This window comes from Oncorhynchus kisutch, linkage group LG1 (genome assembly GCF_002021735.2).
Source record: "Oncorhynchus kisutch isolate 150728-3 linkage group LG1, Okis_V2, whole genome shotgun sequence".
NCBI lineage: Eukaryota > Metazoa > Chordata > Actinopteri > Salmoniformes > Salmonidae > Oncorhynchus > Oncorhynchus kisutch.
This window is the reverse complement of record NC_034174.2, coordinates 29,032-52,748: the sequence shown is the minus strand read 5'-3', so window position 1 is coordinate 52,748 and position 23,717 is coordinate 29,032. Positions and strand designations below refer to the sequence as shown.

At 41.8% G+C, this 23,717-nt stretch overlaps 1 protein-coding gene across 1 annotated transcript in view; it reads left to right on the top strand.

The window, feature by feature from the left end:
- The window catches only part of znf831 (zinc finger protein 831), a 144,731-nt gene extending 127,585 nt beyond the window's left edge, over positions 1–17,146 (top strand). The window contains exon 5 of the mRNA XM_031833696.1: positions 16,314–17,146. Within this exon, the coding sequence (XP_031689556.1) occupies positions 16,314–17,006 (693 nt within the window). The 3' untranslated portion in view covers positions 17,007–17,146. The remainder of the gene's footprint in view (positions 1–16,313) is intronic.
- Positions 17,147–23,717: the final 6,571 nt, after the last annotated feature.

Here is a 23,717-nt window from a genome sequence, read left to right as displayed (position 1 = left end):
TGTCCTATTGCATGTTCTTACTTCCCCTATGTCCCATCCGTGTGTGATGTATCGAGCCATACAATAATAATGTCCTTACTTCCCCTACGTCCCATCCGTGTGTGATGTAGCGAGCCATACAATAATAATGTGTTCCTGTAACTGTGAAAGGGGGAATCTGGATGTCCTGGGTACATGGGGATATAGATAATGCAACTGTCATTGTCTGGCTTCCCTGCCTTCATGAACAGCTTTACCATTCAGGCCATTCCCCTGGGTGCATCAATTCCATCAAATGGAAAGGGAATGGTTATCAGCTGAGGTTTTGCTGTGGCGCAGGCATAAACTTCTCTTTAACTACTGATCTGGCTGTATACTGAATCCATTCTAACCAGTTTCCACCTCAATCACTTCCTAAAGATCTTTCGTCTGCGCACTATCCACACCGGCCCTTGGCTCTGGACGACTCTGCTGTCATTTTCTGTTTTGTCTGGGGCTCAGCTTGTATTCTGGCTGACTATAGAGCTATCATCTGCCCTAACTTCTTCTACCCCCGGAATGGCACTAGGGTGTCAACTGAAACCTTTACCTTCACTACACTCCCTGTTTATCCAGATCAAGTGATCTCTTATGCTTGGTTAATACAAACTCCTCATCGTCTAACTATGTGTCAAGTTACTAACTTCTGAATTCTCAGATGGGTCATGGTGTATTTAGGAATATTGCTCCCACAATAAGACAGCTCAGACCAATCAGCACTCCTGTAAAGCCTCACCCCCTCCCAGAAAACATATCATCAGCCAGAGGCCAACCCACACTTTCACTTCTATGAACACACACAGGGAGGAAAGGTCGGGTTTAGGGAATCGTCGTTAGAGAGTTAACCCCCGAACCTTGTTGGTTTCGGTTCTGCTCCTAACTCTGTGATTGTTCGACAGTGTCAGGGTGTCTTACCCTCTCGGAATGTGTGATATGAACCCAGGTAGCTCCTTCAGCTATTCTCACCGCGAAGGCTGTCACCAGGAGTACTTGGTATGGTCCCTCCCAACGGGGCTGCTCCCGTCTATTCTCCTCAGGGACTGGATTGAGTGAATCACCTTCTCCTGTAATTCACCTGTAATGCATAACTTCTTGGGCATACAGGTTTGATTAAAAAACAGTCTTCTTATTTGTTCTATCTTCAACTGCTATGCCTACTTGTTAGCTAGAATTTGTTTATTGTCCAATAGGCCACAAAGTGTCCTATCCTAAGCCCCCCTAGGTCCCATCCTATCCTAGGCCACAATTTACACATCCCCCCCTTTGATACCTGGCTCTGTCCAGGTAACAACCTTGCTGCATCTCTAAACAATGACTTAGGTAAGATTAGTCAATTATCCTTATGTCTGACATTATCATGTAGGAGCGCCCCTTTCATTCTCCACATGTCCAATTCTCCCTTGGGCGTCCGTATATATATAAAACGTCCTACTACCGGTCAAAAGATAAAACAAAAGGTTCAAATAACATGACCAGATCACAGTTACTACTCTGGAACCCTCCACGAAGAGAAATTATTGTACCCTTATAGCCATCGGAAAAGAGACTCAAGAAAGTCTGCCCTTAGTCCAAGGCTATACCATTTCTTAGTCCTCTGTGGTTCAAACTACAAGTTTGTCAAAGAGCTATAAACTCCATCATAATTAACAATTACTCAATTTACCTTAAAATCAGTATCACAAATGACCACAAATTCATTATCCAAATGGCCCTCCCCTGAGGCTGATCCGACCACAGGGGAAAGCCATGGTAGAGGTCAAAGGTTATACCACCCTTTTACAGTCATGTTCCATACTATATTAGACATATTAAAGAACCCTTTATCTAAATAATTCACATGTTTATTTAAAACTCAGAAAACAAAACTTCTAGTATTCCATATGTGAGTGTATCCCTTTAAGATAACATGTCTCTTGGAAAATGGAAATGTACTCCCTCCAATCTTTAGTTTAAAATTTACTCAATGATCCATGTAACTCATTCAATCTGTCTCCAAATAGTCTCCCCAAAATGCTTGATAGGAATACCCTGCCATTAGACCCACACAAACAACTGTGATAAACGTGCACTGTCCCTTTAAAATAAAATAAACTCAAACTGCAATCCACTTTGCGGACCTGTCATGGTTCCACGTAATTAGTATACCTTAACTTCCTGTTAAGTTTCACTGGTGTTACCTAAACAGTCAAACCAAAAATCAATGACAGGGAACTATTACAAAACTTTTATGATTCAACTATTCAGACCTCCCTCTCTTCCAGCCAAATATAGCCCAGTGAGCGCCACCAACCAGTGATGCCCACCTAGCAATTTTGTTGCTAGTTTTAGCATCTTTTCAGACTACCCTGACAAATGTAGCTACTTTTAAAAATGTATTTGGAACTTTTAGCAACTTTTGAAAAGTGACTCAAAGCTATAACGCACGCATTTTCCCTCTAAATGACACAAACAATGTTCTCTCTCACCCTCAGCCTCAACATCATTGCCTAGCTGCAAAAGTGCCTTGTGAGTGATGTCAGCAACAGGCGCTCCTGGCCGTAGCAACTTCCTCGAATTGCAAATCATTGTTGGCTGACTGCAGCAGCAGTAGTACGGGTTCGACAAGCCAATCCCAATTAATCACAAATGTTTGATCTTGAATAGAACTTACAACATCAATCAACATCTCTCAATCAAAATTGGACTGCCAAAAGTACAGAAAAGAGTGGGAGTCTGTACCTAAACAACTGTCAAATGAATTTGAGAAACGTTATTGTGTATTCAACGTAATGAGGCAGTTTTATGTTATCACGCAACAATTCAACCTGCCTCTCGACCAAAATATACTCCCTACTCGGATTGAGTTCTGATTTAATTCTATCGTAAAAGTCAAATCAAACGTTCCAACTTTCTCTACTCCAAAATGTTAAAGTACCATGTACTTCGCTAAATGTATAATGTATGTCAGTCAATCCATAAGAATAACAACATTTCGAATGGCACAACTCTATCGTAATTGTCTTTTCGTTATTATTTAGAATTCATTCGATTTAGGTAACTGTCTCTTCTATGATTCAGCATTTTGAACACGACTCCATTCCAGCAGATCATTTATATAACAGACACAGTCTTGTATCAAAATTCGCTTTGCTATTATTTTTAATGAATTAGTCTCTCAAATTAACCTAAACAATCTATTAAAAAAGTTGAATTTATCCCTTCTATCAATTTGAACCAAACAAGCTATTAAAACTTTCAGTTTATGTCTTATACAAACACTAGCGACCGTATCTTTCCAGGCAAAACATACAAATCATTTAATTACACTTTAACCGAACTTTGATCTCAAGCTTGGAAGGCAGCTATTTAACCACTGAACCACCATCACAATTGGAATGACGGAGCCTCTACGCCAACAACCCTATTATTATAATTGTCTGTAGTCACAAACTCCGTCACCGAGACAATTTCCAGAAAATAGCCCTAATTTAAAGGTTCAAGCTTTTCCCCAGCAAGGATTCTCATTAATCTCGCTCTCATTGTCTCTGCCTCTCTCTTTTTCTCCCGATTGTCGCACCTGACCTTCCCCTTAGTTGAATTATAATCTCGGTGGTTGTGTCCTACTCGGTCACAATGTTTGCAGGGAGCATTACACTCCCGGGCTAAATGTCCTGTCTTCTTGCAATTGAAACATTTTCTATCGTCTGATCCTGTCCATTTTTTTTCTTCCCTTAGGTCCCTTCCCCTTAAGGCCTCCTTTATGTTTGTCTACAATTACCCCAATAGTTACGGACAGATGCTCTGACTCAACCTGTTCTCTCTGTTTACAGTCTCGGTGATCAATACTTTATTGCGGTGTTTACCCGGTGCCTCACGATCTCAAAATGACCCGGATCGTTACTGTTGAAGCATCTATCTCCCCCTTTCTTTTGACTGTCTCTATCCACTTTTCTCAACTTTTTCCCTTTCTCTACCTCTATTATCCCTCCCTCGGCTCCAGCAGGCTCCACATATGGGGGTGGTGGTTGTGCGGGTAGCACCTGCTGCCGTATCCTCACCACCACTATTTCATCAACATCTCTCCACGCCCGATCGGCCAGAGAGGGATACAATTTAGGCTTATGAGGAGCCTCCAGAGGAGCCGTGGGAATTCTCGTTTTCTGTTCCTGGCAACCTACATCTTCTTTCCCTGGTATTTCCCTTTTCTTTTCTCCCCCTGATCTCTTCCTCGCTTCGGCTAACCACACACAGGCGGTGTCGAGCCCTTCTGTCCGTTGCTTCTCTACCTTGTCCCCACAAACCCTATTTATTTGTTTAATCATTGATTCCAGTTTTTCTTTATTTAAACATCCGTCAAATTCATACTTCTTTCTCCACTTTAAACCGAAATAGACATTTATTTGATCCTTTTGCTCCATATAGCGCTCATCTCCCGTTAATTCCGGGACCTCCTTTGAAGATTTACTACCCATGTTTGATAAATCCTTGCCGTCACCAGTCACTATGGTATTTATCACTATCTATGTGTATATATTTCTATGATCTATGTATGTACTGTTTACCGTTACCTAGCTACTATAGTTGCTCTTCTGCCTGACTATGTGTGTGTCTCTTTTTGTGGAATGGTCAAACCTCTTTTGCGCGCCTCCGGTAGTTCTTGCCTACCTTCCTACTAATATACTTTAGATCAATTACTTCAACCAGTTTTACTTTTAGGTCAATTACTTCAACCAGTTTTACTTTTAGGTCTTACTGTTAGATCGGCTAATGTATATTGGCCAATTTAACATTTAGGTCTCAACATTAGATAGTTTCCATTGGTAGTGCGTGCAGATACCTTCGTGCCATTCTGGAAAATCTGTGTATATAATGTTTGATGTGTGTTCTCCTTTCTGGAAACTTTATCTATCTAGTTGACTGTCAATCTATCTAGTTGACTGTCGATCGGATATTAGGTCTTACCCACACAACTATTTCTGTTGTGTCTTAAAGTTAATATCTTGTATCTTAACTCTGCTATATTAGGCTTCCCTCTCCTCTTTTTTGGACTTTATTTCAGAATTGAATAGGTTAAGTTATCTTGTTCGCATAGAATTACCTTCCTTTCTCACCAAGCCTAGTGTATATCCTCACCTGTTTTAATATATCTATCGCTCATATACAGATAGACTATGTAGGTCTTCGGACTTTATTTAGGTATGTCTTTTGAATTGGGTCTATGGCTAATTTACCACATGTCAATTAACCATAAGTTATCCTATTTGTACAAAACGACCATCCTTTCTAACAACACCTATTTAATATCCCTTCCTTATGTTATTTTTATTTGTGGTAGTGCACTTTACCTCAGGTCTTTTCGGACATGCCTTCCTTCCTATCGATTTTGGTTAAACTACAAAGTACAAACCTTGTGTATCTGTTCAGAATAATTAAGCACCTATTATTGATGGTTAATTCTAAGCATTTTTAGAACATTCAATCATAGATATCTTAAATCATTCCCCCCAAATTCGTGAATAAAGATTACCGAACTTGTCTCATAGACTGGGAAAAACAATGTAGGTTAGATCTCGTCACCACCTCTGTCGTGTATCAGTTCACCACTGGCCTGAAATAGACCCTCAAGTCAGAGGTCTTTGTCTTACGGATCCTGGATCTGCCCGTGCAGGGTTTTCAGCAGTTCCTTGGATGGACAGGTCTTGAGATTCGGTTTGAAGGACCAAATTGTTGTGAGAATTTTGTTCTCAGTGTTCAGAAACTGAACTTCACTTAAATTACTCTGTCTGTTACTAAGAATTTGTAAGGTTCTTATTGAAATGAAATATTCAGAGGACAGTTTACAATAGTCAGTAAGGTTTATTTACGAGAGCGCTGCTGTGCATATACAAAGACCTTCCTTTTATAACTTTCTCTTACCCTGCACACATACACACCAACATAGGGCTTTTCTCATGAGTCTCACCACAGTTTATTACCACTCAGCTGACAGTTCCAGTCTTCCCCAGATACAAGAGCTCTGGAGGGGCTCTCCCTGTCCTACCTTATCTCCCCAGAGTTACAGCCAGGTTGTTTCAAACATAGGTTAATGCACCTCTTCGTTCTCTTTTGATACACACATACACTCCTTTCTTCCTAGGTCTATGCTACATAACCCCTTCCTAATGAACAAACATTATTTAACACTACTAGAAAGACAGGGTAGAATTCTGTTAGTTATAATTCTATTTTAAATGTATACATTATTCTTAATAAATCCCATAACAGAAACAAAAGCAACATCCTCCCACACAGACACACAGTATTATCAACAGACATCTCTCCCACACAGACACACAGTATTATCAACAGACATCTCTCCCACACAGACACACAGTATTATCAACAGACATCTCTCCCACACAGACACACAGTATTATCCACAGACATCTCTCCCACACAGACAACTCACAGACACAGAGTTAAAGGTTCCATTACAACATGGGGCCTGGCTGGTCTAGAGTTAAAGATTCTATGATTTTCTCTATCTACAGAAACCCAGCCTAAAACCCCAAACAGCAAGCAATGCAGGTGTAGAAGCACGGTGGCTAGGAAAAACTTCCTAGACAGGCCAGAACCTAGGAAGAAACCTAGAGAGGAACCAGGCTATAATGGGTGGCCAGTCCTCTTCTGGCTGTGCCAGGTGGAGATTATAACAGAACATTGTTCAAATGTTCATAAATGTCCAGCATGGTCAAATAATAATAATCACAGTAGTTGTTGAGGGTGCAACAAGTCAGCACCTCAGGAGTAAATGTCAATTGGCTTTTCGTAGATGATCATTAAGAGTATCTCTACCACTCCTGCTGTCTCTACCTGTCTGGGACAGGTAGAATGTCCGGTGAACAGGTCAGGGTTCCATAGCCACAGGCAGAACAGTTGAAACTGGAGCAGCTGCAAGGCCAGGTGGACTGGGGACAGCAAGGAGTCATCATGCCAGGTAGTCCTGAGGCATGGTCCTAGGGCTTTGGTCCTCCGAGAGAGGGAAAGAGAGAATTAGAGAGAGCATACTTAAATTCACACAGGACACCAGATAAGACAGGAGAAATACTCCAGATATAACAGACTGACCCCAGCCCCCCGACATGTTTTTAAATATAACCTAGCATTTTAGAAGGCAAAACTAACTTTTAATTAAAAGAAACCAGATATATTCATTGATATACCTATCAAAAACATTCAACAAAACATACTAAAACACAAGGCCGTGAGCAAAAGTAGACCTTACATATAGCACCTCTTGTACTTAATACAGAAATGACCCTTGTTGTGGATATGTATCAGTTGACTTTGTTATGAATTTGGAATGACAGCATATACAGGTAAACCATCCTTATGAAATCCATGGCAAGCGTAACCACCTCCAGAGACCACTCCATACAGGCAGTTTGGATTACCAAAGGGGCAGTCAAGGGGTCCACCAACCACATTGCATAACTGTCCATTCCCATCAGTATAGTGGCCTGGGCTACCCAGCACAGGATTAACTATCACCGGAGGGTCAGCTCTACTTACAAACATCTGTTTAACTGTTGTCTGGATCACAAGTGATCAACAAAATACAATACCCAGAGCCAATAACCCCCCACCCAGCATAATGGCCATCCTAGCAAACACAGCTCCCCATTTCCCCAATGCTAAGTCCAACCAATCCCAAACACGAAAGTCAACCCCAGCATTTGCCTTAACCTCTGCTCGTAACCCTTTAAGTTTAGCCATAGCAATTGCAAAGGATCCATTAGGCGCAGTGTTATTGGGAATAAAGGTGCAACAATCATCCCCAAACATAACACAAACTCCACCCTTCTCTGCCAAAAGCCAATTGAGAGCCTGTCTATTTTGCCAAGACATTTTACTGGTAGCCTGTACCTGTTCCCCTAATGCCGTTAGAGCCGAGTCAGTATAGTTAATGAATCTCTGTTGGTTATAGTATATATAATTAATCCACTCTAAGTTCTTATTTGGTGTTATCCACAAAAATATAGATTCAAATGCAGATTTAACTTCATCTCTTGCCTTGAACTCCCGAGGTACCCCTCTAGGCTGTCCAATTGCATCAAGATATACCTCAGTGTCTTTCTCATACGCCCTCTTAACTCTAGAGTTAACATAGTCATCATGGGGTGATTTAATAATGGTTACCTGTTGAATTGCTCTAACTAAGGTACAAAGACCCGTCCATCCATCTGGCAGTACATTCAACAGTTTGTTATTTCCACACATCCAGAAACTATCCGCAATACCTCTGTCCTGATTTTTTAGCATAATAAGAGATGGCGCAACCTGAGTTATTGTACCACACACCCCTTTTCTATACATTATCAACCCTTTATCTTTATTCCTACGAACCCCTGCAGTCTCTAGTACCCAAATAGTATCACATTCTACAGTGGTTTTTCCTACATCAATACCTTCGGTGTTATGGCTGTAAAAACATTCACATTTACCTTTAATCACAGTGTTTCCATCTAACAAAGGTCCATTTAAATCAGTTAAAATGTTATAGACAGCACAATCCTTGTCACCCAACCCAGTGTTGTTCAACACAGTCCTGCCTCCAGTTCTCCCTCGAGCAATCCTACATTCTATGTCACACAAAGGAATGTAGTATTTTCTCTGAATATTGAACATTTTACATTTAACACATTTCTTCAAAATGATGCAGGTTCAGGTACATTCAAAAGATCAGACAAAGGTGATTTACTACACAATATACAATTGTCCATTCTGTGCTTGTTTGCTGTATACTTAGCCCATCAGTACCATTCGTTTTTCACCTCCTTTTCCTGTGTGGTGTCCTTGAACGATTCTGAGTCTGATACATCTATATCTGTCATCTTGGCAATGTTCTTGTCATGAGGTGGGTCATTAGAGTTTGATTTTTTTTCTCCTAATGTCAGTAAAGAACCCTCCTGGTTCTGATGCTTTCTAGCTACCACAGGCTCTTCCTGTTTAGGTATTGGCGTAAGACGAATTCTGAATGACTGAGGAACTACTCCCTTCAGTCAATCTTGTTCTTGTTATTTCACCTTCAACTGGTTCAATCTGATTCATGGTAAGCACCCACTCTTCCACACATTTGATTAATATCAGGTCACATCCTTTGGGGTCCCATAAAACTTCTCCCTTTGTTTTATGATGCGTCCATCCACAGAGTGGCTCCTCCGGTACAGGTTTCTTCTTCCATACAGAACCTGTCCTCTGTTCCCCTAGTTCTGTTAGAATTTGTGGCGGAACATGAAACTTAAACCTGTCAACAGATCCTGTCTTTTTACCTCGTTCGACAGGTTCCTCTCTTCTCTTCCTGCTTTTATCATTTATCTTGATTGTGAGTGTGTGCATTATCTTCGTATTGTCCTCAGTTGCTCTTACTCTGTCATTGTCACTGTTCTTTCGTGGTCCTAATTCCAATGGTTCATTATGGAGACCAGGTAAGGGCTGAAAAGTCAGTTGTGGGGAAATCCCCATTTCTTTCATCTTGCAAGATTTCTCCTTCTGCTCTTGGTAAGGCTTCTCCTCCGTTTTCTTCACTTGTTGTTCCTGATAAGGTTTCTCCTCCACTCTCTTCGCCTGTTGTTCCCTCCTCAGGCCGAACTGGGCTTCCATCTGGGAAGGCGTCCATTTCAGGGAAGAGATGTTCCCATTCTTTAGGCGATACCTCGGGGTCCCACTGTAGAGGGCTTCTGTCAAATAGGTCTGCCCCAACAGGTATATCATCAGGAGTGGCAGACATGTTACCCCCTCCCACTTCTGGGCTTTCTGGCCATACTGGAGGAAACGTTGGTTGTTTGTTTCTTTTCTTTTCAGGCTCTTTTCCCCTGGTGCTTCTTCGGAGTGTGTTAGCTGATGCACTCGTTGTATTTGGTCTGCCATTTTCTTGATTCCTCCCGGGCGCTTTGATCATTTCCACTGCTCCTGCTCCCTCCGGGGTCCCCTCTGGTGAATCAGCATCCTCTGTGTCCTCATCTCTGTATGGTTGTGTCCTTCTCTCCGTCGGGACTCAGGTGCAGTGGTTTAGATGATACCACGTCTTGCTTCCTTTCACTTGGACGGCCTTGTTTGTGGCCGTTGCCACCTCGTAGGGTCCTTCCCTCCTCGGCTGATCCCACTTCCTTCGGAACACTCGACCGTAGACTGGATCTCCTGGTATCACTGGGAGAGGTCCTTCTGGTCCCCTTGCATCATCAGATGTGGAACCTCTCGTCCTGGTTCAGGTTTCTGCCTTCTTTCTGTGGGGCATTCATACTTAAAGACTTATGGCCCCTGTTCTACGATTACACCATACATTCTCTTACTTCCATCACTCATCATACAAACTGACATTCCAGCTGAAGCTGGAGAACCCTTTTCCATCTGGTTTCCTAAACAAAAGACTTAGAAAACAAAGGACAAAACATAACAGTATTGACAATGTTATGTGTTATGCATGACTGTATTCATAAATACTGAAATCTAAGACCATGACAATTCCCACTCTCTCTTCACCTGACTCTATGCCTCCAGGATACTTTTCTGCTGGACTCCACAAAAATGGAGGCCCTAATTAGCTTCCTCGTGCTTTTATCCAGTCTTTCCCTTTCGGCCGCAGGTTTTGAGAGGTGTTCCCAAATCATGTCATTTTTTACTTAGTTCCCCATTTGCTCTATATCAACTGATAAGCTTGTGCATAACCTTAATCAACATTATTTCTTCTTGAAGTAATTCAACACTGAATGGGCTTCCACATCGAGCCTTCAACATGTGGTTCAGAGTACAACTACCCTAATATCTATCCTTATTCACATGATACATTATCAAATAAACCAAATAACCCCCAAACTCAACCCAGTATGTCTACAGTAGAATCTAGTCTCTCTCTCTCTCTCTTTTGTTTTGTTTCACGTCCTCTGTCATGATGTTTTCAAGCACACCCATTATTCAGCTGGACCTTACTTCTTGTGAAACTTATGCACCCATCAAAGAGAGACATGACGATCTTTACCACTGCAGGTGCTGTAAGAAGTATATCCCCAGGCCGGTGTATCTTGATGTACACTCAGTCTCCAGAATTCAGCCAGAATGCCCTTCCATCTGGCATCTTATGTGCTATTTTCCTGGGAACATGCATACTAACACATGGGTTATTTCCTGACAACAGACTTTCTTATAGCAAGACCACTAAATCTTAATTTTTAAATAACAGCCTTATGTAAACATTCTGTCTCAAATACCTGGCCTCTTGCCACACAAATATTCATAATGATGTCCAAGTTATGGTCCCTACAGCAACTGCTGTAAGAATAACATGTACTCAGTCAAGTGTCTTCCAGTTGAAAGAATATCCAATCCTAACAAAACTAAGTCCTAAGCTTCTTAAACTTTTTCTCTAGTGTTCCAGTTGAAAGAATATCTAATCCTAACAAAACTAAGTCCTAAGCTTCTTAAACTTTTTCTCTAGTGTTTATTTTACCATAATCTAGGTATGTGTAATGTTCTATTTTCTTTTAGAATTGTCCCTATATTTTATATCCCTATATTTTATATCCCTATATTTTATATCCCTATATTTTATATCCCTATATTTTATATCCCTATATTTTTACAAGACCAACTGTCCTTCCTTTTCTGTGAATTATCTTGTCTATCAATACACATTGTTTCTAGAAATAACACCGCCCCCCCTTGTTATCATACCCTTCATATGAGCCCCCAATGTAGTTACAGTTTTTCTAACCCATAACACATAAGTCACTACTCCTAAATTCCTTCCATAGTTTGATACATCCTTAAACATTCTCAAATCATTTTTAGTCAATTTATATCAGTCTCCCCTCATACACTTATTTTCCTCAAAACAAAAATAAATTGACCAAACAAGAAAAATAGTAAAGTAAATCATAATAACTACATATTTGCAATAAATTACCACTATTTGTAATGTCTTCATCCTTGGGTGTTATTACACAACAGACTATACTTTTTATTCAATTACTTATGTCATTCCAATGTATCACTCCAATTACAATGATATTGTAAAATAAAATAATCTAATATTCTGCAAGTTCTGTCAATCAACCTGTCTCAGGATTAGTTTCCAGAGTTTTTCCTAGGCCTAGTAAATTTAAACAGTCCTATATTCAAAACATAACTAAATGATGTTTATAAATTGTTCAGGATAACAGTCCTTAGTGTTTACTTTAACTCAAATTTGACCTACTCAATTCAATACATCATCCCTTTAATAATTAACATTGTACTAAAAACTTTTAGTGCCAGTAATATTTATTTCACCATGCGCCCTTTTTCCTCTGTTTTTCTGTCATGAGTGGCCTGGTAATAAAAGGTCATTATCCCAATCCCCTTTAGTCTTTCTTCTCCCAGTACATAGCATTCCAGAGACAGTTCACAGGTCATCAGACACAGTTGTCCCACACTATTCAGCCAGTAGGGTGGGTTTGAGTTTCACACACACTTGGTGTGATGATAATGCTTGGGAGAGACTAATGCATTCTGACATTACATTTCCATGATAACTCCCTTATTCTACTGGCAATCTCTCAGATGAGCTACAGATTATGTAGTTATCAACATAACCCTTGCAGAAACTCCCACTCCAATAACCTATTTGGAGTAACTGTTATCCCTTGTTTACATATATTTCCATTTTATATGTAGAATGAACAATGCACATTTTGTATTTACCCAAAGACCATAACCCCAGGGAACTGATAATCTCTCCTATGAACCCATGTTTAATAAAAATAAACCTATTTTAATAACTAGTCAATTCAAGATTACATCTCTTCATCTTTTTCCCAAGGACAAAATAGAATTTCAAAGTGATGGTACACTTTGAATAGAGACTGGTGTTGCTCAATCATTTTATAATTCAATCCCACCTGTTCCAACAATTTCTAGTGAAGTTGATCAGTCTTCACAGGAAATTATTAGGGTTCAGGGCATTTGACACCATTCAAATGTTTTCACTCTCTTTTCTTTAGAAACAGCTTAACTATATTTTCAAAAACATTTCCATCCTTCTGCATACCCAATCTGAAACTGAATTGAAAAAAACCATTGAAAATGTAACCCCTTTTTTTCTGGAAAAGAAATATACATTTCGTTAACATTAAAACGCTGGTAAGTTAAGCTTCTTATTATAGTTTTATGTGATTGTTCCAATTCATTATTTTATTTATCCTGTTTACCGGGTAATGTTGCCCTACATTATACGGTTTGCTCCCTCATATTCAAATTGAATTGGTAGAATTAACGTGCGCTTCTTTCAGCGACTCTATGGCTTTATTAAATCTCGCTATCTCTATATTCCAGGGAGAAACAGTCCGTTCGTTTCCATGTCACTATTTATTTCCCCTAAACACTCCCATCGCATTATACACTTTATTTACTATTTCCCAAGGCAGATCTACCCTACTTTCTCAAATAATAATTTATTAGTCACATCACTTAATACCCCTAGTAAAACCTATTCTATAATGTCTACAACTGTATTACTGAATTCTACAGAAGCCTTAATGTCTCATTCTAGTACAGCACCTCAAATATCACTGTGTTTTTATCTTTGCTTATACTATTACTTTAACTTTATTCAGTGTATTAAATCCTATTTCATATAAATTTCCTTCTAATTCAGCTTATTTATAATGTAATGCTCTTTCTTATCTCTTTATTTATCCGCTTAGCCTATTTTACTGTTTAATTCCTGAGGCTATTTTTTAAATTTCAGCTTCCTATTTTGTTTACGGGGCTCGTGACATTTTTAATATGTGTTCTAGACTTCTCACTTTATTCTAGACCGCCTAGATTTATTTGAACCAGTATATTTTAGTTTATCGGTATATTTGTAAGTTATTTCTTCCTACTTCGCATCCGTTATATACTACCCATGCCTTGTTTAATACCTCTTTTTGACACCTATTGTATTTTTTACAACTCATTATCCAGTCAATGCTTTATCCTTATGTATAACTTATCTTGCCCAATATTTATCAATTTCGTTCCTCTTCCCAGTGAGAGTTAAATGCGTTCTCTTTCTCAAATTACACTGTTAACTGTTAGAGAGGCCTGCGCATTCCCAGTTGGTCACAGACACACAGCCTGTTCTTCCTCTTCTTTCTAATCTGCTCATTCATCACAAATAATTATATTACAGCATTCATTCAATCCTTTTTGTTTTTACCTAAAAACAAAACAGTTTATTACCTAACTTAATTCACTTCCTCTACATAAACTGGTATTATCCTATAGGATTTTTCACACATACCCTTCGTTTTTACCTAAAAACGACCTATAGTTTATCCCCTAGCTTAATACACTTCCTCTACATAAACTGGTATTATCCTATAGGATTTTTACGACATGACGAGACTACAGTCTAATCGGATCAGCTTGTCTTCATATCCTATTCATCCACCCCGTATTGATCTTTATTCTACGTTAGAGCAATATCGTGGCACGACCTACTGATTTATAAACCCCCGTTTAGCTAGACGGAGCGTTTTATATTCGCAGGATTTCCTTTTTCAGTTGAACATCGCACAATCAGGCTAGCGTTTTTTCTGTGTTTTGAAAATTCACCCGTACAGACCTTCATTTCAAAGCGGTAGCCATGTGTATTTATTTTCTAAATACTCATCCGTACAGACCTTTTCCTTGAAGCGGTAGCCATGAATATTTTATCTATCTCACTACTTATTTATTTTCTAAACATATAAGCAGACGGCTGTAGCCCTGTGCCTGATTCCAACCGCTCAGCCAGAGAGCGCAAAACACTCGCACCAGTCAGTTCACAGCCCCCGCTTACTTACTCACTAAACATGCATGCACATTCATTATATAATTCCCAAGCTTACACACATCAAATCAAATCAAATTTATTTATATAGCCCTTCGTACATCAGCTGATATCTCAAAGTGCTGTACAGAAACCCAGCCTAAAACCCCAAACAGCAAGCAATGCAGGTGTAGAAGCACATGCATGCAATTCATTGAATTCAAAAGTTCCTTTGTTTCTATAATTTTTAGGAAATTTTAGAGAGAGACCTACTTGACGCTCCTCTTGCTGAGGCAGGATCTCTGAAGCGATCTACGCAAACATTTCACTGTTGTCTTACCTTCTATTAGCTGGGTGGCCACCCTTGTTAGCCCAGATCGTCCAAAGATCCCGCTGCCAGCCAATAACTTTTTTCAGTCCCTGACTCTCCTGGCAACGCTCGCCAAATCTGTAGTGGAAAATCGGTTCAAATATGACACAATGAAGAACTTTGAATTCAATTATAGACTTTTAATACAAGAGTATAACAAGCCGGAGTGCCCCGCGGGACCCACACCTTTCCAGAGCTCTCCCTCTTCATTTTATACCCACACATACATCATCAGTTCATCCCCCAATGCAAATACAGTTACATCCCAATCTGTGCATCCTGCTTGTTCAGCCCAGTAACGCCCACATCTGCTTTCTGTCAGATTATAATGATGACAAGACCCTTGCTTTGACCTAAAAATAATATACGTCCCTCTTTCCTGTGGCCTGTGTGGCGACCCTGTAATTAACTCCATGTGTCCCTTTGTATGTATGTCTTTTATCTAAGATCAAACAGACTTGTGTCTCCCCTGTGATGTGATTGATGCCTGCAATCCATCAGCCGGTCCCCTGGCTGACCCCCTCTCCTGTCCATCCCCCCGATCCCTGCATGTCCATCTGGTCTAGGCGTAGTGCTTCCCAGCTGTCCCACACCCCCACGGCCTTTATCTGCTTCCTGCCATATACAATAGACAATGCATTTTACCAGAACAGGAAATTAACCCATAAGTGTATCTTTCTCTTGTGTTTACCAAAATCATGTATATAATTTCTCCCACATAACCAATTTCTCCCACATAACCCATTTCACCCACACTGACTAAATACTTTTTTGCCCCACTGTATGTTACTATAGTTTTGTATTGTGTTCTTGGTATTATTCCTGCAGTGTTGGAGCTAGAAACACAAGCATTTCATTGCACCTGCGATAACATCTGCAAATATGTGTACATGACCAACAAACTTTCACGTGATTTTGATAAAGAGAAATGTTTGCTATTTGGGACACAGTTCTGGGTCAGTCTGGGTTAGTAGACTATCTATGTGTCTGTCTGATGGTCTGTCTGTTCGGGCTGCTGGCATTCCTTCTTAAACTATCCAAGACATTGTGGAGCTACTAGAATGACCTGGAACTGTTGCCCTTCCCCCCCATGCTTACATACTAACGCTAAAACTCTGATACTTCTCTCTATGGCAGGATGAAGCAGATTCCCGTCACGGCATCTGGACATCGCTGCCACTTTACAGTCATCTATATCAGACACCAACCAACATGTCTCACAACCTTTCAAAGGCCCCTCAGCAGCAGATCAACTTAACTTCAGAAAAAGACCCGTCGTATAACCAACAGACCAGCTCTTCAAATGACCCTGAACCCACCACCCTGACACCACCACGGACCAGCTCTTCAAATGACCCTGACCCCACCACCCTGACCCCACCACGGACCAGCTCTTCAAATGACCCTGACCCCACCACACTGACCCCACCACGGACCAGCTCTTCAAATGACCCTGAACCCACCACCCTGACCCCACCACGGACCAGCTCTTCAAATGACCCTGATCCCACCACCCTGACCCCACCACGGACCAGCTCTTCAAATGACCCTGAACCCACTGTATGCCACAGCACCCCAGTCTTTAGTGATACCAGCAGGGCAGGACAGACACACCCCTTCCCTACAGCACAGTGTGTGAGCAGGTTTAGGGTCCCTACAACAGAGTGTGTGAGCAGGTTTAGGGCCCCTACAGTAGACTGTTTGAGCAGGGTTAGGGCTCATACAGCAGACTGTGTGAGCAGGGTTGGGGGAGTGCAGAGTAGTAGCCTGGAGGACCAAGAGGACAGTAGCAGTAGTGATGATGAAGGGAAACTGATTATTGAGCTTTAGACAGGAATTAGATTTTCTACATGGAATACAGACAGACTGGAAGAGGGGAGGAGGGGAGGAGGAGAGAAGGGGTGGAGGGAGGAGAGGGAGGACAGGAGAGGAGAGAGGGAGGAGAGAAGGGGAGGGTAGAGGGTGAAGGGAGGAGAGGAATGGAAGAGGGGAGGAGGAGAGAAGGGGTGGAGGGAGGACAGGAGAGGAGAGAAGGAGGGAGGAGAGAAGGGGAGGGTGAAGGGAGGGTGAAGGGAGGAGAGGAATGGAGGAGAGGAAGAGGGGAGGAGGAGAGAAGGGGTGGAGGGAGGGAGGAAAAGAGGGGAGGGTAGAGGGTGAAGGGAGGAGAGGAATGGAGGAGGGGAAGAGGAAGGGTGGGAGGAGAAGAGGAATAACCTACAGGAATTTGACCTCTTTCCGAGCTTGTTTAAAGGAAGTGAATCCCTCTGGCAGACCTAGGGAGGATGGTGGTGGATGGGAATGGGGAGGAGGAGGGGAGGAGGAGAGGAGGAGGAGGAGAGGAACATGGAGAGGGAAGAAGAGGGGAGGAGAAGAAGAGGTGCTGGCCTGAGGAACACTGACTAGCGTGGGGGAACGCATGGAGATTAACAGGATATTGGCTGGGGTGGGGAAGGCATGGAGATTAGCAGGATATTGGCTGGGGAGCAAGACCCTAACTCAGCACTCACACACACTCACATAGACAAACACATAGACACACACATAGACACACACATAGACACTACACACCACATAGACACACACAGCCTAACCCTAACTCAGCACCAACTCGATACTCGGGAATTGCTTCCAGCCAGCCATGCAGTGTGTCAGCTAAATATCCAGCCTCCCATCAGGGTGATTATTAGAGTGAGGGAGGGCATGAGGATGACTCTCCTAACCAAGGGGATACGTTTTTTTCTGGGTCATAAACAGGACCATGGGTCATAAACAGGACCATGGGTCATATTCAGGACCATGGGTCATATATAGGACCATGGGTCATAAACAGGACCATGGGTCATAAACAGGACCATGGGTCATATACAGGACCATGGGTCATATACAGGACCATGGGTCATATACAGGACCATGTGTCATATTCAGGACCATGGGATCATATACAGGACCATGGGGTCACATACAGGACCATGGGTCATAAACAGGACCATGGGTCATATACAGGACCATGGGTCATAAACAGGACCATGGGTCATATACAGGACCATGGGTCATATACAGGACCATGGGTCATATACAGGACCATGGGTCATAAACAGGACCATGGGTCATATACAGGACCATGGGTCATTAACAGGACCATGGGTCATATACAGAACCATGGGTCATATACAGGACCATGGGTCATAAACAGGACCATGGGTCATATACAGGACCATGGGTCATAAACAGGACCATGGGTCATATACAGGACCATGGGTCATATACAGGACCATGGGTCATATACAGGACAATGGGTCATAAACAGGACCATGGGTCATATACAGGACCATGGGTCATATACAGGACCATGGGTCATATACAGGACCATGGGTCATATACAGGACCATGGGTCACATACAGGACCATGGGTCATAAACAGGACCATGGGTCATATACAGGACCATGGGTCATAAACAGGACCATGGGTCATATACAGGACCATGGGTCATATACAGGACCATGGATCATATACAGGACCATGGGTCATATACAGGACTATGGGTCATATACAGGACCATGGGTCACATACAGGACCATGGGTCATAAACAGGACCATGGGTCATATACAGGACCATGGGTCATAAACAGGACCATGGGTCATAAACAGGACCATGGGTCATATACAGGACCATGGGTCATATACAGGACCATGGGTCACATACAGGAACATGGGTCATAAACAGGACCATGGGTCATATACAGGACCATGGGTCATAAACAGGACCATGGGTCATATACAGGACCATGGGTCATATACAGGACCATGGGTCATATACAGGACCATGGGTCATATACAGGACCATGGGTCATATACAGGACCATGGGTCATATACAGGACCATGGGTCATAAACAGGACCAAGGGTCATATACAGGACCATGGGTCATAAACAGGACCATGGGTCATATACAGGACCATGGGTCATAAACAGGACCATGGGTCATATACAGGACCATGGGTCATATACAGGACCATGGGTCATATACAGGACCATGGGTCATAAACAGGACCATGGGTCATATACAGGACCATGGGTCATATACAGGACCATGGGTCATATACAGGACCATGGGTCATATACAAAACCATGGGTCATAAACAGGACCATGGGTCATATACAGGACCATGGGTCATATACAGGACCATGTTGGTTACCAAGCTGTCAGGATACTCACCCTCTTTCCATCAGTGTCTCTGCCTCTCCTGCTAGCTGATGACTCGACTGTTTGACAGGAGAAACTGATACAGGATCCAACTTTACATTAATACCCTTCTGATTGTTTTTGTTTTATGGGACTCAAATTAACCTGGAGTGACATATGTTGTATATAAGTGACAGAAAAACATTTGGTTTAATCAATATAGTGTACATTGTTTAATGTTGTTTTTCAGATGTTTTTCAGGTGTTTTATAAAAAAAAAAATTGTATCTGAAACCACGTTCAGCTAATCTAGACATTCATTTATTGTGTTTATTTATTTTAATGATTTTTTTATTTCACTTTTATTTAGCCAGGTAGGCTAGTTGAGACCAAGTTCTCATTTACAACTGCGTGTCAAGAAGTCTATGTGTAGCTGGTGTATAGGAGTCAGGTGCAGGACTGCAGATATGAGTAAATAAACATATTTTACTCAACATAATATAAATGCAATACAAAAACAGAGCCCGCAATAACGGACCTTCTTACATAGAAAGAATCACTCACTAACAAACATGGGGGAACAGAGGGTTAAATAATGAACAGGTAATTGGGGGATTGAAACCAGGTGTGTAAGACAAAGACAAAACAAATAGAAAATGAAAAGTGGATCGGCGATGGCTAGAAGGCCGGTGACGTCGAATGCCACCCGAACAAGGAGAGGGACCGACTTCGGCGGAAGTCGTGACACTGCGACCTGGCCAAGATAAAGCAAAGCAGTTCGACACAAACAACAACACAGAGGTACACATGGAATAAAAAAACATACAGTCAATAATTGTAACGGAGTGTGTAACTGGCTGCAGGAGAGCAGAAATGGGGAGCCAACGGAGACCTTTATTGAGGCGAACAAAACACGGCACTCAGAAAACTAAACACACACGGTTACAATAACCCGGTGCAAACCAGCCTGGAGTACACATACATTTACATATAACAACTCCACACACAGACATGGGGGGAAACAGAGGGTTATATGCAAGACGAGTAATGAGGGAACGCAAATCAGGTGTGCGGGAAAACAAGACAAAACAAATGGAAAAAATGAAAGGTGGATCGGCGACGGCTAGAAGACCGGTGACGTCGACCGCCGAACGTCGCCCAAACAAGGAAAGGGACCGACCTCGGCGGAAGTCGTGCAATAATACAATAGAAAATAAAGAAAGTCTATATACAGTGCCTTGCGAAAGTATTCGGCCCCCTTGAACTTTGCGAGCTTTTGCCACATTTCAGGCTTCAAACATAAAGATATAAAATTGTATTTTTTTGTGAAGAATCAACAACAAGTGGGACACAATCATGAAGTGGAACGAAATGTATTGGATATTTCAAACTTTTTTAACAAATCAAAAACTGAAAAATTGGGCGTGCAAAATTGTACCAAACTAAATGCTAGACTTATATTATCCCCCGCTGGACCAAACTAAATGCAAGATTTATATTATCCCCCGCTGGACCAAACTAAATGCAAGATTTATATTATCCCCCGCTGGACCAAACTAAATGCTAGACTTATATTATCCCCAACTGTACTAAACTAAATGCTAGACTTATATTATCCCCCGCTGTACCAAACTAAATGCTAGGTTTATATTATCCCCCGCTGTACCAAACTAAATGCTAGGTTTATATTATCCCCTGCTGTAACTAACTTCATGCTAGGGAGGAAGGGAGGGCAGTAACAGGAGACACTATGAGCTGAACATAACAGGAGACACTATGAGCTGAACATAACAGGAGACACTATGATCTGAACATAACAGGAGACACTATGAGCTGAACATAACAGGAGACACTATGAGCTGAACATAACAGGAGACACTATGATCTGAACATAACAGATGACACTATGATCTGAACATAACAGGAGACACTATGAGCTGAACATAACAGGAGACACTATAAGCTGAACATAACAGACAGTGGAAGAGAGGACAGTAACAGGAGACACTATGAGCTGAACATAACAGTGGGTGGAAGGGAGGACAGTAACAGGAGACACTATGAGCTGAACATAACAGGAGACACTATGAGCTGAACATAACAGGAGACACTATGAGCTGAACATAACAGTCAGTACAAGGGAGGACAGTAACAGGAGACACTATGAGCTGAACATAACAGGAGACACTATGAGCTGAACATAACAGTCAGTGGAAGGGAGGACAGTATAACAGGAGACACTATGAGCTGAACATAACAGTGGGTGGAAGGGAGGACAGTAACAGGAGACACTATGAGCTGAACATAACAGGAGAAACTATGAGCTGAACATAACAGTCAGTACAAGGGAGGACAGTAACAGGAGACACTGTGAGCTGAACATAACAGGAGACACTATGAGCTGAACATAACAGGAGACACTATGATCTGAACATAACAGGAGAAACTTTGAGCTGAACATAACAGGAGACACTATGATCTGAACATAACAGGAGACACTATGAGCTGAACATAACAGGAGCCACTATGATGTGAACATAACAGGAGACACTGAGCTGAACATAACAGGAGACACTATGAGCTGAACATAACAGGAGACACTATGATGTGAACATAACAGGAGACACTATGATCTGAACATAACAGTCAGTGGAAGGGAGGACAGTAACAGGAGACACTATGAGCTGAACATAAGAGGAGACACTATGAGCTGAACATAACAGGAGACACTATGAGCTGAACATAACAGGAGACACTATGAGCTGAACATAACAGTCAGTGGAAGAGAGGACAGTAACAGGAGACACTATGATCTGAACATAACAGACAGTGGAAGGGAGGACAGTAACAGGAGACACTATGAGCTGAACATAACAGGAGACACTATGAGCTGAACATAACAGTCAGTAGAAGGGAGGACAGTAACAGGAGACACTATGAGCTGAACATAACAGGAGACACTATGAGCTGAACATAACAGGAGACACTATGAGCTGAACATAACAGGAGACACTTTTTTATTTATTTATTTCACCTTTATTTAACCAGGTAGGCTAGTTGAGAACACCTTTATTTAACCAGGTAGGCTAGTTGAGAACACCTTTATTTAACCAGGTAGGCTAGTTGAGAACACCTTTATTTAACCAGGTAGGCTAGTTGAGAACACCTTTATTTAACCAGGTAGGCTAGTTGAGAACACCTTTATTTAACCAGGTAGGCTAGTTGAGAACACCTTTATTTAACCAGGTAGGCTAGTTGAGAACAAGTTCTCATTTGCAACTGCGACCTGGCCAAGATAAAGCATAGCAGTGTGAGCATACAACAAAGAGTTACACATGGAGTAAACAATTAACAAGTCAATAACACAGTAGAAAACGAAGGGGGGGTCTATATACAATGTGTGCAAAAGGCATGAGGAGGTAGGCAAATAATTACAATTTTGCAGATTAACACTGGAGTGATAAAAGATCAGATGGTCATGTACAGGTAGAGATATTGGTGTGCAGAAGAGCAGAAAAATAAATAAATAAAAACAGTATGGGGATGAGGTAGGTGAAAAGGGTGGGCTATTTACCAATAGACTATGTACAGCTGCAACGATCGGTTAGCTGCTCAGATAGCTGATGTTTGAAGTTGGTGAGGGAGATAAAAGTCTCCAACTTCAGCGATTTTTGCAATTCGTTCCAGTCACAGGCAGCAGAGTACTGGAACGAAAGGCGGCCAAATGAGGTGTTGGCTTTAGGGATGATCAGTGAGATACACCTGCTGGAGCGCGTGCTACGGATGGGTGTTGCCATCGTGACTAGTGAGCTGAGATAAGGCGGAGCTTTACCTAGCATAGACTTGTAGATGACCTGGAGCCAGTGGGTCTGGCGACGAATATGTAGCGAGGGCCAGCCGACTAGAGCATACAAGTCGCAGTGGTGGGTAGTATAAGGTGCTTTAGTGACAAAACGGATGGCACTGTGATAGACTGCATCCAGTTTGCTGAGTAGAGTGTTGGAAGCCATTTTGTAGATGACATCGCCGAAGTCGAGGATCGGTGTGATAGTCAGTTTTACTAGGGTAAGCTTGGCGGCTTGAGTGAAGGAGGCTTTGTTGCGGAATAGAAAGCCGACTCTTGATTTGATTTTCGATTGGAGATGTTTGATATGAGTCTGGAAGGAGAGTTTGCAGTCTAGCCAGACACCTAGGTACTTATAGACGTCCACATATTCTAGGTCGGAACCATCCAGGGTGGTGATGCTAGTCGGGCATGCAGGTGCAGGCAGCGACCGGTTGAAAAGCATGCATTTGGTTTTACTAGCGTTTAAGAGCAGTTGGAGGCCACGGAAGGAGTGTTGTATGGCATTGAAGCTT